Below are 19,956 nucleotides of genomic sequence, written 5' to 3'. Positions count from 1 at the left end.
ACATATTATAACTGAACATGCATTTAAATAAAATGGCAACCCATTAAACTGTATATGTGTCACAAATGTGCAATTGTATACAGCAGATATAAAGAAAAAAGTGCTAGATATACAGTATAGAGGTAATAATTAAAGGGATATAAAAGTGCAAAAAGTAAATGCGCTAATATGTTAGGGCATTCTATTATTGCACTGTTGCCTGCACATAGCTATGTGTTTAAACCTTGTAAAGAGATTAAACTGCATAGTTACAATCAGCTGAAAAGTAGCAATGCTTGCTGAGCACATGTGGTGAGCCAATGAAATGACACAAGTGTGTGTAGCCAGCTAGCTCCTGGTAGTGCATTGCTGCTCATAAGCCTACCTAGATATGTTTTTCAGCAAAGAATACTAAGAAAACTATGCCAGTTTGATAATAGAAGTAAATTTAAAAGTGTCTTAGAATGACATGCTTCATCTAAATCATTAACAATTAATTTTGATTTTGTCTCTTCTATGAACCTTTAAGCTATTTCTCAAGCACTAGCAAATACATTTTTTAATAAACTTTTTTTTTAATTAATAGGGAAAAAAGGTCATCTGTGAAAAAGTGACAAGACTCAAAATGGGATATTTTCTATAATGAGACAAAAGCTGTCTATATGCCAGTTTTCTGAATATATAGTGTGTTTTACTTCCAAAGGTAATTAAAATAGGCACAACAGGAGGCATATCTAGGCTGTTTGCACAACATTTTTTCAGTGTTAACGTTTTGCTCTTGATTCATTAACATTTTAATAAAAATTATAGTTTCTTGGTTTTTAAATATGTAGTTCTAATCAAACTTTTAAAATATGAAACATCTAAACAACTATAAAATGATAATGATAATCTTCATTTATGATTGCAATTAAGTTTTTGGACAGCCAAACCTTGATAATTATAAAACTACTTAAAATGATAGGAAATGGTTAATTGTACATGTCCTGGTTATGTCAAAGACCTGTATTCAATCACATTACACTTGCATCCTCAATACCAAATTAAATAGCCGCTATGTTTTTACTTTTCCTTGAACTTGTATTTTTCATTTCCATGAAGTTCTGTGAAACCTCATTTGATTGGCTTGTAAAATACCTAATTCTAGTAGTTTAAAGGGACAGTCTACTCCAGCATTTTTAATGTTTATTATAGATAATCCCTTTATTATCATTCCCCAGTTTTCACAACACTGTTATATTAATACACTTTTTACCTCTAAGCCTCGACAGGCTGCCCCTTTTCTCAGTTCCTTTGTCAGACATGAATTTTATTCAATTAGTGCTGACTCATAAATAACTCCACGGGAGTGAGCACAGTGTTAACTATATGACAAACATGAACTAGCGCTGTGTAGCTGTGAAAAACTGTCAACATTTACTGAGATAAGAGGATGTTTTCAAGTGCTAAAACATTAGCATATGAGCCTACCTAGGTGTAGCATTCACAAAGAACATCAAGAGTACAAAGCAAATTTGATGATAAAAGTGAATTGGAAAGTTGTTTAAAATTGCATGCCCTATCTGAATCATAATTTGTCTAGACTGTCCCTTTAACTATTGCAAAGAGCTGCTCTTTAATGAGTTTGAATGGCTTAGAAAATGAAGCCACATATCACTGCAAATAATGTTTTCCTACTGTGTATTTTAATGTATTGGCATGAATGTTCTAGTATGATTTTGGTGTTTTTTATTAGTAGATATGTGTTTTATATTCTAGAACAAAACACTACCCAGCTGACTTCTTTCTAGAACCAAGATCCAAAGTTTTTAAACATCAATTACAGAAATGCTCTTCACTGTAGCATGGTTGTCTTAGCCTTGTGTATATTTCTGTACTTGTTTTCTGATATGTGTCCTATTGTTATAAGATTTCAGGATTAATTATTCATTTTGAAGAATTCTGTACCCCCCAAAATAACACTAGGTTGGCTTAAGCACTGAAGAACTGATTCCACTTGCTGCAAGTCATTCTGAAGAAGAAAGATGAACTGTTGCCAAATGAATCCAATCTGGTTTCCCTTACATTTTGGATACTTTTTTGCTCTATGCTCCATTCCTCCGTCTGCCTTGTCACCTTTCTATACAGCCCCTAACTCTGCACTGCTGTCATCATACATTAAATATAGACAGATGTGTTGGTTTTGTATGCTCAGTCATATTAATAAAGATCATTACAGTCAAAAATATTCAGTTAAGTTAACCGCATAGTATGACATTTATTTTCTGGGCTTCCAACTATGTACTAAGTGGTGACAATGGGATAATTCAAGTTAAACTCAGTGTAGATATTTCAGTGGAGCATTTTTGGGCTAACAATTTATTTTGGCATACTGAGCACACAGGCACATTCAGCAAAAGATGACTATTAATATGAGGGACTTTAAATTTAGTAAGATGAACTTACCTTAGAGAAAAGCACACTGATATACAGCAAGTTGAAGAAAACCAACGTCATAACGTAACCTTTTGAATCATGGTGTGGAAAATAATTCTAGGAAGACACAGAACATAATTAGATTTCATACCTGAGTCTGAAACCACTGTTTGTGTTAACAGTAGAAGGTCACTGTCTTCCTATATTGTTCATGTGCTGAAACAGTTTTGTGCTGTAGATTTTTCATAACTTGTCAATTGCTCAAAAATTATTTTTTAATTGTGGGCTATCACAAATGAGCATTAAAGTTAATGTTTCATATGTAAATAATTTATTTAAAGATGCAAATATTACTTAATGTTTATGTATTTCATTTCTTATTTTATTGATTTAAATGCATTTGAAAAGATTATTCTGATGCACAAATTACATAATCTAATTATTTAAGAGCATGCCAATTTCACTGATCCTAGCTAAATTTGGTCTAGATTTTTGTTGCTGTTGTAAACTGTGCAAACTTATGGTAACAACAAATAGCTCCATCAAAGTCTATGGAGATGTTTTATATCACCACCAGTTTACAAAGTTTACAACAGCAATGGAAACTAGGTGATATACTTTAATGGATATACGTGTTGCTATCACCAGTATACAATGGAAACTAGGCTTATGTGTTTAACCCACACACAGGGTTAAATACATAATTACCAGTCCTGTTTGTGAACCACAATCATTGCTGCTCCTTACCAACAGTGTGGCTCCTAATTGGCTCACCAGCTTTGTTCTCCTTGGGAGATGGAATGCTTGCGGTATGTGAGTGTGACTTTATTTATGTGTTTAACCTGGGGGTCGGACACACAGTTTTATCTTATTTCAGCATACCATAAGGTTCATAGACTTGAGGTTGAGGTAAGATGGGATCTCCACGTAGAAGCTACAGAGAGTCAACAGGCTTAGAAAAATGTTGAGGGGTTTCCACTTTTGTGAGACCAACTGTAAGGGAAACGTGTAGGGTTAGAAGAACATTTGTAAAGAAGAACAAAATTGGGTGAGAAAGTCACCAACCTTGTGGTCTTGTGTGTTTGCTGCTATATAAGAAGGCAGAATAACATAAGTGCTGCACAGCATCAAGCAACTGAGGATGAAATCCATGATTTGCATAGACAGGAATGGCATCACCAGACTTCCACGTTTCTGAGGGGAAAAGGAAGGGATGAACAAATGCCAATGGTACAGCCCCTTAAGGGTATTGTGTACACATGTTTGCAACATACTAGTGTGTAACCACAAGGAACATTCCATTAGGAGAACTGTTGAGGAGTGAGACATATAGGTCAGTTATTCTATGGAAAATCAGGATTCAACATAGGGACCAACTAGTCAAACTACAGTTATCAAAGAAAAACTAAGGGTTAACTTTCTTCTTTTCTTTAGTTTTTACAAACTAAGATAATAATTTGTAGGGGTTGTTAAAGGGATATGGAATCCAAATGTTTCTATAAATATAATAGAGACTTTTATAGAAAAATGTCTAGCAACTTACATGTGGCTTTAAAGGAATATGAAACCCAAAAATGTTCTTTAGTGACTCAGACAGAGCATACCATTTTCAAAAAACTTTCCAATTTACTTCTATTATCAAATTTGCTTCATTCCCATCATATTCTTTGTTGAAGAGATACCTAGGTAGGCATCTGTAGCACAGCATGGCAGGAAATAGTGCTGCCATCTAGTGTTCTTGCGAATAGATAACATTCTTGCAAAACCGCTACCATTTAGTGCTCTAGAAATGTGATGGCTCCTAAGCTTATGTATATTAGAAAGTTGTTTAAATTCACATGCTCTATCTGAATCATGAAAGAAAAATGTTGGGTTTCATATCCCTTTAATGTGTCAGTATTAGGGATGGTCAAATGTTTTGCAACAAAAATTAAATGAATTTTCAAATTTCAAATGTTTAGACAGCATTCTTACATTCATTTAATGTAATAGTATTTTTAATGCAATCTTTAAATATAATATTCAATTAGAATTTTTCTAATTTGAATATTGCATAATTAGAATAGAATTCTGCAATATTCGAAATAGAAAAATGTGAATCCATATATTTGTAATCGTATTTCTAATGCTCTCTTTAAATGTAATATTAGAATTGTACAATATTCTAAATAGAAAAATTGTAATCAAAATATTTGTATCTATTATGTATCAATTTTCTAAATTTCCTGCCACATGAGCTATTGAACATCTGAATAGTATTTGATAAATCGAATTTTAAATTAGAAATTTCAAATGTGGATATTCAATCTAATTATGAACATTTGAAAACAAAAGTTACATTAGAAAACCAAAAATAACATTTGGTTACTGAATTTGAATGGATTTTCATTCTTATCCACATTCAATTGTCCAAAACGAATGCCCACAGGACTATTTGTTCTACGAAACGAATTGCCCTTTCAGCACATTTGCCCATCCCTTGTCGGTATACACACCCAGATTTTAACTATTAAAATTTGTCCCACAGGTGATTTCTTTTTCCCTTTGGATTCTTTAGATTCAGCTAACTTTAGCCAGACATTAACATTTTGGTATTTATAATGTTTTTTAAACAAATTTTAACATTTGAGCTATTATAAGATAATATTGAAAGTACTAGTAAAAAAATCAAGTACAAATTAAAGGGATATAACTCAAAATATTTATTTCAAGATTTAGATAGAGCAGACAATTTCTAATTATGTATGAAATTTAGTTTGCTCTTGTGGTAAGGGAATACCTAGGTAGGCAGTGTGCACATGTCTGGAGAACTAGATGGCATCCGTTTTGCAATAATGCTTTTGAGCACTAGACAGCAGCAGTTTGCACAATGTATAAAATTGTTAAAGGGACATGAAACCCAAACTTTTTCTTTCATGATTTAGATAGAGCGTGCTACTTGAAATAATATTCAATTTTATTTTTATCTAATTTGTATCATTCTCTTTGTATCATTTGTTGAAAATTATACCTAGGTAGTTTCAGAAGCTGCTGATTGGTGACTGAACATATATGCCTCTTGTCATTGGCTAGCATCCAGTAGTGCATTACTGCTCCTTCAACAAAATATAGCATTAGAATAAAGCACATTAGATAATAGAAGTAAATTATAAAGTTGCATTCTCTATCTGAATCATGAAAGAAAGATTTGGGGTTTTATGTCCCTTTAAGCATTCTTGCAAAACTGCTGTCAGTTCTCCAGAAACATGCAGACTCCTGTGCCTACCTTCCTGCTTTTCAACAAAAGATAGCAAGTGAGCTTAGTACATTTGACAATAGAAGTAAAATGGAAACCTTCTGTGGTGCTGTGACTGGCAAATTGCTTTTATGTGTCTATAAATATTTCAAATGTTTGCCTATTGCTTTAACAGAATATGAAACCCAACAGTTATCTTTGTGATTCAGACAGAACATACCTTTTTGAAAAAAAGTTTCCAATTTACTTCTATTATCAAATTTGCTTTGTTTGAATGATATACTGTGTTTAAGAGATACCTAGGTAGTAGGTGCCAGGAGCACTATATGTCAGGAAATAGTGCTGCCATCTAATACTCTTACTAATTTAGGATCTGCATGGGTGGTAACAATTATGTAAATGCCCCTCCCCCGAATAAGGCAGTAAAAGAGCATTTAACTCATCACCTCTGTAACTTGTTGGAAAGAAGAGAACTGCATATAGATATTGTAAATAAATAAGCTTTCTAGCATGTTAGACACCAGGGGGTCGATCCCAATCCTTCAGAAAAGCTTATCAAATGCTTTATCTGCAAAATTCACCATTAAATTCTGGGGGGGGGGGGGTTGGAACAATCATTTGATAAGCTTTTCTAAAGGATTCTGATCAATATTTTAAATTTTTAGTCTACATTGATATTATTATGTTTGGAAAATGTTATTTTTTTGCCCCCCACCCTGTGCTATTAGAAGAGAGGGTGGTATTCTCTGAAACATAATATTTATAAGGAATAAAAAAGATTAAAAAGATCTCCATAACTCATGCAAAAAGTAATGAATAGAGATGTAGAAATGAATATTGCTTTTTTCTCCTTGTCTGCCCCCCCCATAGACATTACTCTTTACTCCATGTCTTGAGAGATTAGTGGTTATGAAAAATCTTAATGTACATATGCTAACCAGACCCTCATACCTTGAGAATGCCAAAAATAAACAAGATGTTGATGGCAATAAGAGCAGTGAGAAGGAGATAACTGGAGGCTATTTCTGCTGCAAAATATAATAGAAAGCCAAGACATTAAAGTTCTGTTTATCCTAAAACACATCAAATAATTTTATAATAAAGACATCTCAGGGAGGGTTTATGCATAGAAGTAGGCTGAATTATATAAAAAAAATGGAGGAGGTAGAGGGGGTGCAGGGAGAGGAATTACAGAAAAACTTATATGATATAAAATAAGAGGAATCACAGAGAAAGTACTCATAAGAGATAGGCAGAGTCACAGGGGGAGGAGATGTAGGAAACCATTTATGAAGAGATTGAAGGCATCACAGTACATACAAAGAGATTGAATGAATATATATTGAGATGTCAATTAAAGGGAAATGTTACGTGAAGAGATAAAGGGTGCTTAGTGTAAGAAGGTGTTTGCACACTCACCAATGTGGTAATATTTACTGACGTCTAGACAACAATATTTTCTAATGATCACCTCAATTGTGTATTCAATTAATAGGATCAGTGACATCACCTGAAAGTCATAAAGTACAAAACAACTGTGTAAGATGTACCAATTGTTAGTAATGTGGCTTCAACACACAGTGATATAGGGCCAGTCACATAAAGAGGTTAAATGGTTTTAGAAGAGTTGTAGAAAGAGTTTACATGGAGAAATATTACCAGTTATTATTGGGACAGGTTATATGGGGGGAAACACAGGCAGGGGCGGAACTACCATTGGTGCAACAGGTGCAGTTGCACCAGGGCCCAAGTGCTGGAGGGGTCCATAGCAAGAAGACTGCACATGTGCACAATCTTAATACAGGGGAGCCTTTAATTAGTGCAGGTTGTCTATCCCCAAAATCATTATACAGAGCAGCATATATGTTTTGCTTACTACTGGGTACTTTTAGGGGCCACAACATTTTTTTTGCACCAGGGCCCTTTGTTGAGTAGGTCCGTTACTGAACACAGGTGAAGGTATATGGAGAAATGTTCTCAAATTTACATGATTATTTATTTACAGCACTTAATAAACTTGTTAAATATATTTTAAATGCAAAACAAAAGGTACATTTTATTTTGAATTTAAGCTAACAGGAAGTGCAACTGGACCTCAAGGCCTAATTGCTTACTGGCTGAAAAACAGATCTCCCACTGCATTAGTGAAAATGACACACTTCCGAAACATAAAATACAGTATTTTTTCTCATACAGCAACAGCTGATCAAGAATAAAAAACACAACACATTTTAAATGTCCTCTTTTATGTGCAGCAAATAAATAAACATTTATTTGTGCCCTTTTAAAGCAATATTTCTCCAATGTTTAACTCTGTCATCACTCTTTATCTTATTAAACCCATTTGTTAGTGGAGCTTTAACTTTCTCAGTTTTAACTGACACCAAAGAACATGTCTACCAAAGTTTATAAATCACCACAGCTATAATAACCTACAGATATATAGATAATATTTACATGTTAGGTAAGTAGCAGGAGTTGTATGGAGAAGTTATATAGTAAAATTGGGGTTATATGGTGAGGTTAACTAGACAAATAAGATGTTTGGAGCATAGACATCCTCTTCCTGTATAAATTACACTGTAAAGTCTAATTGCATTACACTGTTTACCATAAACATCAAGTACTCAGTGCTGCTGAATTACGTAACACATTACACATAAATTATAATAGAGTATAGAAATAATTGTAAGCAATAGTTATGTGAAGTGATAGGAGTTATTGGTTGATGTTATATGTAGAAGAAAATTAAAGGGAACAGGTATATTTTGAGATTGGTGGATTAAAGGGACATGAAACCCACATTTTTTCTTTCATGATTCAGATAGAACATACAATATTACACAACTTTCTAAATTACTTATATTATCAAACTTGCTTAATTCTCTCGGTATACTTTTGTTGAAAAAGCAGCAATGCACTCCTGGTTGCAATCTGAATGCATTTGGTGAGCCAATATCATGAGGCATATATGTGCAGCCACCAATCAGCAGCTCCTAAACCTATCTATGAATACCAAGAGAACTAAACAAATTGGATAATAGAAGTGAATTGGAAAGTTGTTTAAAATCATTTGCTCTATCTAAATCACAAAAAAATAATAAAAAAATTGGGTTTTATGTCCCTTTATAAAGGCAGCTTGCACAGAGTGATAGGTAGAGTCACATAAATATATCTACACTAAATGTAATCTCTCTTGTACATTGCAGGTATAGAACCCTGTACAATAATACAAGCTACAGGTAGCTAAAGAAACAAAGTACACTGTCAGAAAAAAGGGTACGGTTGGGGTCCGTTTGTGAACACTTAGGGTACAACTGCTGTGTTTGTACCCTCAATGGATCATAAATACACCTTAAGGAACTAATATGTACCATTTAGCGGTAAATAAGGTACAAATATGTTTCCAACTGTCAAAGGGTCCATGTCTGTACCATTTAATCCCCCCAAAAAGGTACAATCACTTGTGTGACTAAAAGGTTGAGGGGAATGGGTGCTTCAAGGCTGCTAAACCCTGCAAGTCCATATCATTTGTACAGCTCAATTATTCATATTCACATAACTGTCAGTCACCCAAAATGAATGCAACATACATGTTGTACAGCAAAATAATTATGTTCAATTGTTGTTGGTAATATGCAAGAAGCGGGTAAAGCAAAACAAATACTTAAAGGGACAGTCTACACCTGAATTGTTATTGTTTAAAAAGATGGATAATCCCTTTATTACCCATTCCCCAGTTTTGCATAATCAACACAGTTCTATTAATATACTTTATATCTCTGTGATTACCTTGTATCTAATCCTCCGCAGACTGCCCCCTTATCTCAGTGCTTTTGACAGGCATGCAGTTTAGCCAATCAGTGCAGACTCCTAAATAACTACATGGGAGTGAGCATATTGTTATCTATATGACACACATGAACTAGTACTGTCTAACTGTGAAAAACTTTCAAAATGCTCTGAGCTAAGAGGTGGTTTTCAATGGTTTAGAAATCAGTTTGATCCTAGCTAGGTTTAGCTTTTCAAAAATACCACCAAGGGAAAAAGCATATTTAGTGATAAAAGTCAATTGGAAAGTTTTTAAATTTTCATGCCCTATCTGAATCACGAAAGTTTAATTTTGACTAGACTGTCCCTTTAATAACCCATATATTCAATGATACTGTGTTGCTGGTTCTAAATAGCAAACAAGCACTTAACATTTTAATGTTTATATTTAGAGCATCAATATGTTAACTCTTAAACATAAAGCAAATGTATTAACTAAAAGTACAAAGAAAAAAAAAAATGTTTTAAACTCTATAAAATAAACAAGAGCTGTTTAAGAACCCCAGTTTTTAAAAAAATAAAATAAAATTGTAACCGTTCCCCAGTCACATACTTGGACATTGTGTGGCATGCCATAGCCATCTGTTGGTTGAAAGTTCCTTAACCCCTTAACGACACGAGTCGTACAGGGTACGTCGCACACAACCTGGTCTTTAAAGACCAGCGACGTACCCTGTACGACTTTGGGGATTAAAGCGGCTGGAAGCGATCCTGATCGCTTCCAGCCGCTTTACGGTTATTGCAGTGATGCCTCGATATCGAGGCATCCTGCAATAACATTTTCCCCCCATCCGATGCAGAGAGAGCTACTCTGTGGCCCTCTCTGCACCGGCATCGATCGCCGCAATCGTTGGTGGGTGGGAGCTGACCGTGGGAGGCGGGTGGGCGGCCATCGGTGACAAATTGAAGAGAGAGGGGGGTGGGATCGGGGGCGGGGTTGTTGGGCGCGTGCACGGGAGCGCGCGTGTGCACGGGGGCCGGTGGGTGGGCGCGTGCACGGGGAGGGAGCGTGTGGGAACCGCTACACTACAGCAAAATAATTATATAAGACTGGCAGTAAGGGGGGATACAATCCCCAACAAAAATAAATCTAAGGGATCTGGGAGCGGGTGGGGGATTTGTCTGTGGGGGGGGGGAAGCTACACTACAGAAAAAATGGAAAAAAAATTAAAAAAACCTAAAAAAAACCCATTTGTATTTGCAAACAGGGTACTGGCAGACAGCTGCCAGTACCCAAGATGGCTCCCAGTAAGGTAGAGGTGGAGGGTTAGAGAGCTGTTTGGGGGGGGGGGGGATCAGGGAGGTTGGGGGCTAAGGGGGGATCCTACACAGCTGCATATGTAAATATGCTTTAATTTTTTTTAAATATACCTTTTATTTTAGTACTGGCAGACTTTCTGCCAGTACTTAAGATGGCGGGGACAATTGTGGGATGGGGGAGGGAAGAGAGCTATTTGGGAGGGATCCTGGGGTGTGATGTGTCAGGTGGGAGGTTGATCTCTACGCTAAAGCTAAAATTAACCCTGCAAGCTCCCTACAAATTACCTAATTAACCCCTGCACTGCTGGGCATAATACACGTGTGGTGTGCAGCGGCATTTAGCGGCCTTATAATTACCAAAAAGCAACGCCAAAGCCATATATGTCTGCTATTTCTGAACAAAGGGGATCCCAGAGAAGCATTTACAATCATTTATGCCATACTTGCAAAAGTTGTTTGTAAATAATTTCAGTGAGAAACCTAAAATTGTGAAAAAATTTACGTTTTTTTTTTTTAATTTGATCGCATTTAGCGGTGAAATGGTAGCATGAAATATACCAAGATGGGCCTAGATCAATACTTGGGGTTGTCTACCACACTACACTAAAGCTAAAATTAACCCTAGATGCTCCCTACATGCTCCCTAATTAACCCCTTCACTGCTGGGCATAATACACGTGTGATGCGCAGTGGCATTTAGCGGCCTTCTAATTACCAAAAAGCAACGCCAAAGTCATATATTTCTGCTATTTTTGAACAAAGGGGATCCCAGAGAAGCATTTACAACCATTTATGCCATAATTGCACAAGTTGTTTGTAAATAATTTCAGTGAGAAACCTAAAGTTTGTGAAAATATTTGGGAAAAAGTGAACAATTTTTTTTATTTGATTGCATTTGGTGGTGAAATGGTGACGTGAAATATACCAAAATGGACCTAGATCAATACTTTGGGATGTCTTCTAAAAAAAAATATATACATGTCAAGGGTTAATCAGGGATTCCTGACAGATATCAGTGTTCCAATGTAACTAGCGCTAATTTTGAAAAAAATGGTTTGGAAATAGCAAAGTGCTACTTGTATTTATGGCCCTATAACTTGCAAAAAAAAAACAAAGAACATGTAACCATTGGGTATTTCTAAACTCAGGACAAAATTTAGAAACTATTTAGCATGGGTGTTTTTTGGTGGTTGTAACAGATTGTGGGGGTCAAAGTTAGAAAAAGTGTGTTTTTTTCCATTTTTTCCTAATATTTTATCATTTTTTTAATGTAAATGATAAGATATGATGAAAATAATGGTATCTTTAGAAAGTCCATTTAATGGCGAAAAAAACGGTATATAATATGTATGGGTACAGTAAATGAGTAAGAGGAAAATTACAGCTAAACACAAACACCGCAGAAATTTAAAAATAGCCCTGGTCCTTCAGGGAAAGAAATTGAAAAATGGCCGTGTCCTTAAGGGGTTAACATGTGTAACACATCTACATCTATTGGTAGCAGGTTCATCACCAAAGTGTGTACTAGGAAAATAGACTCATTTGCATATATTTTGCATAGAGTGACAATTCAACGTATGGTTGTGAGTTTTATCGTTTATCCCTCCCCCGAATCCCCCTTCTTTTCGTTAGAGTTATATTTTATTATTACGTTGTTTTCTATATGTTTTCTATATATTTATGTTTTATGTGGCATGTCACCCTAAATTAAATGGGGTGTTTTTAGAGTCTAGTACAGAGTGATATAAAAAAACTTTGAGTAGTTCTTTTTTGAACTGGTTGTTTAGCTTGGCTATTTCAGGTGGTTCTGTAGCAGTCTTTTGAATTGCTACAGTTAAGTATACAAACTTTTAATTAAAGCTGCAGTGTAGCTATTGTAATACTTCCTGAAAAAGTATGAATATTTGAATGTTATATGCTAAATTTAATGAAACAGTGTTTGTATTATGCATGCTGTGTTGAGTACAAATTCGCCATCATGAGGTACAAAGGGCTTGTCACTGGGGCAGTACTCTTAAAAGGCCAGATTTGCACCATTTTTTATGGGTACAATATGGTACCATAGGACTGAGGTCCAATCTAGTCACCAAAGGTACGTATTTGCTTTTGAAAGGTACAATCTGCAAGGGTACCAATTTTTACCCATTTTAAAGGGTACAGCAGGTGTACCTTTGAGGGTACTGCCCCAGTGACAAGCTGTTGTACCTCTAAAGGTACAATTTTTGCACATTTTTTCTGACAGTGTACCAATAAGATGGGCTAATTAGTAAATATATAGTTTGGTTTTTGCATCAGTCACACATTTTTTTTCATTGATGGGAAATAGTACCATATTCCGACTTTGTGGTGAGATCGCAAGAAGAGGTGGTTTCTATATTAGGCAACAACGTGAGCTCCTTAGAGAATAGATACGTCACCTCCCAGACAAGTAAGGTACATGTGGGCTAGCACCTGGTACGCTAACGTCACTATAGGGAACAGCAGCTGTGTCTGCACTCGCTAAACCCAACTATTTCTGTCTGTGTAACACACACAGTTAATTATATTTTGCAACACACACAGCTATCTCTCCTTATGCAAAACACACTGCTATCTCTCCTTATGCAACACATAGCTATATCATTGTGTAATACACAATGCTATATCTCACTGTGTAAGACACACACAGCTATCTTTCACTTTGTAACACACACAGCTATCTCTCACAGCATAACACAGACAGCTCTCTTTTACTATGTCACACACGTATTTCTTACTGCATAACACATACACAAAGCTATCTCTCACTGTGTAATACACACAGCTGTCTGTCTCTACTTAAAATTCATCTATATCTCACTGAGTAACACACACAGCTATCTCTCATTGTGTAAAACACATACAGCTATCTCTCACTATGCAATTACATAGCCATCTCTCACTGTTTAACACTCACACACAGCTATCTCTCACTAGTGCACACATCTGCCTGTCACTGCATAACACACACAGCTATCTTTTGCCACGTAACACATACACACACAGCTATTTCTCAATTTGTAATAAACACAGCTATCTCCCACTGTGTAACACAAAAACATAGATTGTGACAGCCAATTAGAACCATAGGCCCAATAAGTGAGTCCATATTTCCTATAAAGTGTAAGCATATTTAGTTTGTAGGAAAGCCTTATGCTTATCCCAGGCAATCTTAAAGTCCTCCACAGTGCTTGTCATTACCACCTCTAACCTCAGTTTATTCAGTGAACCAACCACCCTTTCTGTGAAGAAATGCAACAAATTGCTCCTTATCCTACTAATATTCATCTTGAGATTACAACCTCTCATTCCTGTGGTGCTCTTTCATTCTCACCTTTATTAAGCACCTAGTATACTAGTAAACCAAGCTATACACATATAGGTTGAGTCTTTTATTGTAAGTTTTAATTTTTAGACCATTTTAGCAGCTCTCCTTTGAACAGCTGCCGGTTTATTTATATATATCTGGAGATATTGCCTTACTAACTGTAAAACCATATTGTTTACAAAATTTCAAATGATACAAAATTATAATTTCCTCTTTTGTAACAGGCAGTAAAATGTCAGTCTATAACCTTTTGATTTCTAAATGCATCATTTTGTACTTTGTGGTGTTGAACTTTACATCCCATTCAATTTTCCAAACCTCCAATTTTTTTATTTCACTTTTAATTTCATCTGAAGACAAGGAAACTCAACTTTTGTATTATCTGCAGACTGAGAAACCTCCCCTGTAGTCCTTTGCTGATTTTACTGATAAACATATTAAACAAAACAGGCACTAGAATTGACTCCTGAAGATCACCACTACACTAAATGCACTCCATTTATTAAGATACTCTGATATCTATACAGTACTTTAAGGGTCATTATAGTAAAAAAATACATGATCTAATCTTTAGAGCATGTAATTTTACGACTATCAACCCTAGAATACTGTGTATTTAACCCCCAGTGAAATGTGGAACTAGGTTTATTGATTGGATCAGCAGTATTTTCTGCTCGGGACCAGCAGTGCCCTGAGAGACCTAAGCAGTATTTCTACTGTGTGTTTAACCCTTTTGCAGAGGTTAAACACATAGTAGTCTTGGTATGATAGACTTAAAATTACATAATGGATTAGAGCATGTAATCCCCCCCCCCACTATAATGGCCCTTTACTACTTTACCTACCCACTTCACAAATTTTGTGTCTAGACCAAAGCAGTACAGTTCATGGATAAATTTGTGGTGTGGGACAGTGAGTTTAGTGTAACATTATCTTTCTGAAACCGTAGTGTCTATGTTTTTTTATTTTTTATTTAAAATTTTTGTGTATTTATACATTTTTATATTGACGATGTGTGGCAAATTAGCTGCCCATTTCTTGGCACATTAATATACATAATTGATAAATATTCCCTATGCATTACCTCTCCAAAAAAAGGACAGCAATGAGGCCTGATAACTACAGGTCTATCAGATTAACTTCAGTAGGTGGGAAACTAGTCAAAACTCTTTAAAAGGAAAGAAGTATGACTTATAAAGACAACAGCTTAGACACTATGGTTTCAGAAAGATAACATCTTTATTTAGGTCATACTTCTTTTCTTTTAAAGAGTTTTGACTAGTTCCACCCTTACTGAAGTTAATCCGACAGACTTGTAGTTATCAGGCTTCATTACTGTCCTTTTTCAGAGAGGTACAGCATAGGGAATATTTATCAATTGTATCTATTTATGCGTCAAGAAAGGGGCAGCTAATTCACCACACATCACCAATATGAAAGTGTATAAGTACACAACATTTAAAAAAAAACCCCAGAATTTAACTGTGTCAAAAAAGTCACGATTTGCAAAGATGATGATAAATACAATTTGTGCGACCTGATGGAACAAAAATATGCAACTTGTTTGGTGCGGTTTTTCATTTTACCTATTGAAAATTCAAAATGGAACAATATAAGAAAGCCTTTTTTCATTCAGGGAGAATATTTTTTTACATAACGTAATACTTTATATTAATACAAGTCACATATCCATGAGCAGGTTTGTAAATATTCATTTGACTTCTAATTTAAATTGGTGAAGGTGTCCATGTGTGTAATGTAACTTTATTACATTTACAACAAAGGGCTAGATTACAAATGGAGTGCTAATTTACCCCGCTCCCGTAAATGGTCAAATTCTTCCGTTTACAAGCGCATGGTAAATAACCAGCCATAAATTTTCTAAAAGTGCCCCAATTGCCCTCAAAATAAAGTATATTTTAGTTTTTTATTAAAAAAAAAGGATCATTTTTTTAAAAATAAAAAACAACCGCACAAAGCAGTTTTTGGGGGCTAAAGTGAGTGGGTGTGGAGTGTTAGAAAAAAACAGCACTGAAAAGTACCTTTACATTGCGGTCTATGGGGACTGTGTGTTTCCAGTAAATATACTGTATATGCACAGTATATGCTTATATACATATATAGTTATGTGTTAATATGTGTATACACCTTGCTGCCCATGACTGCGCTACTTATTCCCTTCGCTGCGCTAGTTCTCATGCTATTTCTCACGGTATTACTAAGTTGAGTGCAAATAAGCAATTTTAGTATAATTTACAATGAAAAAGAAATAGATGTGCAGATCTACAATATAAAAATAAAACTGGACAGTATGTAAAGCTGTAATAAAAAATGTGGCAAAAAAGTATTCAGACATCCTTTTAATGCAAAATTATTGAAAAAAAGGTACAGCATTATACCATGGAACTAAAAATGAAGTGCCCCCCATAAATCCTGTTACTCTGCACATCTAGTATTCAACCGAACAGTCCAGTGTTCAGTAAACTGTCCAATAAAAGCTTTACAAAAATACTAGACATTTGTTCAGTCTTTTTTCTTTTTGTTTCAAGTTCCCTGAGAGAAATTTGTAAAGACCTCCTATGCCTCTATACCAAACAAATATGTCCCAGAAAGCAGTAATTCTGTGCTTATACAGTGTGTTACTGGCAGCCAAGGATAGAGATAATCACTGCTCTATGTATGTTAAATGGAATATCTGCTCTGTGATTTTTAATGTCAACAGGGGATGTATAAATATTATTTTGTCAGAGCTAATAGTCAAGAAACCAACGCATTTCTGTGTATTTGTTATTGGCAGTCAAAGAGGTAAAATTATTTATTTTCATGTTACTGACATTTAAGTGTTTACACGCACTGCTCAATTATTAAAAATGTATATGATGTGGTCAAGGGTGTGTCATAAGATAGAGCTTTGGCATGGGACTGTTATGTGACCCCCACCTATCACCTGTACCCAGTCACCTGCAGGTTGTTCAGTATGTTTATAGAGAGTGGCTGGCAACCCTACCAGTTAACCAGTGTTCTCCCCAGGATCTATATAGGGGCTGATTTTACTGACCACCCGGCTAAACTTTTAGCCAATATTAAACTAAAATGAGCTAATATTATCATTAAATACATTTATGTTAAATAATGCAATTAACTTGTGCTTTGGATAGCTGAAAATGATATAATATTAGAAAATATTGCACTGCTCCACCCGGCTACTTCATAATTTCACCAACTTTTCTGTGGAGAACACTGTTAACCATGGCTAGAACACACCCCTGAACTAAATGCATCCTTATTCCTATTCACAGCTAACGTTCACAGTACAAATATGCATCTGACTTTCTCCATATAACACTCACAGCTATCACTCACTGTATGACTAAGATCCTGCTTGCAAGTATACAGCTTGATGATGCTCTACACAGTATACGTCACTAACAGGTGGTTGCAGAGCTTATAACTTGGCTCAGGGTGGCACTGATGGGTAAAATCACTTCTAGTACCTGAGCACATCTGTTTTTTTCTATAAATCCCCTACACACTGCTATGTCTCTTTCCTTATCTAGGCTAGTACATTAGACATGTACAAAAAGCACCAGTCTTGCAAATGCAAAGGAAGCTGTGGTTTGGAGGCGCTATAGTAATGAATAAGGGTGCATAGCGGCTCTCTAGAATGAGAGTAATTAATAATGATAAGCTGTATAATGGTGCTGATAGTAATAAATATAATACAGCAGTACAAGTCCCTAAATCCAGGAACCTAAATCCAGAATTACTTTCATTAATATTTAAAAAATAAAATAAAAAATATTAAAAATTAATATTTTCCCTGCCAGTAAGTCACAATATGCTCTACCTGTATCTTTGGTTTGATTTTTATGTTCTAAAATGCAAATTCTAGTCTATATTTATTTAAAACAACTATTACCGTTACAGTACTTTACAGTATTGTACTATCTTACTGATGGTACTAAGTATACAAAAGTATTAAACTGATAAAAAACTAAACTACATATAGGTTGCATGTATAAGCTGTGACATGTAAATATTACCTCAATTACATAAGAAATTGCTGTTTACACTTGGTCCCATCCCCTCTCCAAATTGTCCTATTTTACAGATGCAAATCTTCCGAAATCCAAACCTTTTCTGGTTCCAAACAGTTTGGATAAAAGGTTTTGTGTCTGCAATACTTAACACTAATAACCATGTTTGTATGTATTATTTTGGTTACCTATGTGGTGATAGCATACACTAAATTGCAAAGTAATGTTAAAGGGCCATAATAGTAGAAAAATGACATGCTCTAATTTTTAGATTGTGTAATTTTAAGACAATTGACCCTGCACTACTATGTGTTTAACCCCCAAAGGGGTTAAATACAGAGTAGAAGAATTGTTTGGGACCTGCAGAGCATCTGAGTCATGCGACTTGAGCTGCTGATTGGATAAGTGGCGGCTTCCGCTCAGGACAAGCAGTGCTCTGCAGGTTCCAGTCAGCACTTTTACTGTGTATTTAACCTCTTTGCAGGGATTAAACACATAGTAGTGCATGGTCACTAGCCTTGAAATTACACAATCTAACAAATTCGAGAAAAATAGAGTTATTTTTTTAGTATTATGGCCCTTTAAATAAAGCAATATTTCACCAACAAGAACCAATGGCAGTTCTAGAGGATACTGGGGACACTGTCAACCTTAATCTGAATTTGCAAGAGATTTAAAATAAATAAATAAATGTAATTACAGAATGGTTTCCTCATCAGTATCCCGTATGCCAGCTTTTTGCAGATAACATTTATCAGCAATTAAGAACCGCATTGGAAAAGACTTTCACAAAAAATAAATACTTTAACAGCGTCACTTTTTGAATAATTTGAAAAACTATTGTGCTGTGCTAAAAAATAGCTTGAACCCCCTAAAAACAGCATGTTTATCTCATCTCCCTTAATTGTGGTCAGTTAATTAGAGCTTGGTATAATTGAATTCAAGTTTTTTGCTTGCTCTATGCATTTGTTGTGTTTTATGTATATATGGTTCAGGGAGTTTGTAGTATTTGGAAGCATAATTAGGTTACTTAATTTAACTTTTGACCTTTCTAGAGGGACAAACACTAATTTTGAACAACAGCAAGAATTTTTTTTACTGCAAAAGCAAGAAAAATAAATTATAAATGTATATTGCAATAGTGTTTCATTTTCTTTAATTAAATTAATTCATTTATAGATAATTTAAGCTTACTGTCCCTTTAATGGATACTTAGCCTTATACAGTATATGCATTGCACGACTTACCATGTGGTATACTGACAAGATGTGGGCCACTCTTTGGACTTTGATTCCACCACATTTGTTGGACCCCATAGAGATTTCTGGTGCCATCTCTACCACCTGCGCTTCTGTGCACTGGAAGACAGTTGCGCAGACAGAAAAAGGTTTTCTGCATAACCTCTGGCCCACTTCCTTCCTGTGTGTTAAATATATTTTAAGTAAGGAAGCACTGCATGTGCTGACAAGATCTTATCTATAGTTTATACGCCTCATGTGAAAGTAGACACAAATCGCTTCATTACCTTCACTGTTATTTTCCCCCTCACATGATTTAAGTTAAACCCTCTTTTTGAATTTATCATTTCCTCTGCTGTCATGTCTGCAATGCAATTTTACATTTTAATGATTTACTTTATATTTCTTTAACCTGCCCAAAACTTTTACTGCGCAACATGGTAAAACTGTAAATGCATACGAAATGTTCAGTTATATTTACTTTCATACCCAACTACACTGGAATCACTTGCAGTCCCATATATGCACATATGTATTTGTTAGTTGTTATTGAAATGTTCTGTAGGGTCACACTGCATGGCTACACTCAATGAACACACATCTCTTTATAAACTG

At 35.2% G+C, this 19,956-nt stretch overlaps 1 protein-coding gene across 1 annotated transcript in view; it reads right to left on the bottom strand.

The window, feature by feature from the left end:
* Nucleotides 1-19,445, bottom strand: part of LAPTM5 (lysosomal protein transmembrane 5) — a 34,245-nt gene extending 14,800 nt beyond the window's left edge. Inside the window, exons 1-6 of the mRNA XM_053707077.1 lie at nt 19,351-19,445; nt 7,049-7,139; nt 6,581-6,657; nt 3,460-3,588; nt 3,277-3,387; nt 2,425-2,511 (exon numbers count right to left, since the gene is read on the bottom strand). Coding sequence (XP_053563052.1) covers nt 2,425-2,511; nt 3,277-3,387; nt 3,460-3,588; nt 6,581-6,657; nt 7,049-7,139; nt 19,351-19,437 — 582 coding nt within the window. The 5' untranslated portion in view covers nt 19,438-19,445. The remainder of the gene's footprint in view (nt 1-2,424; nt 2,512-3,276; nt 3,388-3,459; nt 3,589-6,580; nt 6,658-7,048; nt 7,140-19,350) is intronic.
* Between the last annotated feature and the right edge of the window lie 511 nt (nt 19,446-19,956).

This window comes from Bombina bombina, chromosome 3 (genome assembly GCF_027579735.1).
Source record: "Bombina bombina isolate aBomBom1 chromosome 3, aBomBom1.pri, whole genome shotgun sequence".
Lineage (NCBI taxonomy): Eukaryota > Metazoa > Chordata > Amphibia > Anura > Bombinatoridae > Bombina > Bombina bombina.
This window is presented reverse-complemented; position numbering and strand designations above follow the sequence as displayed.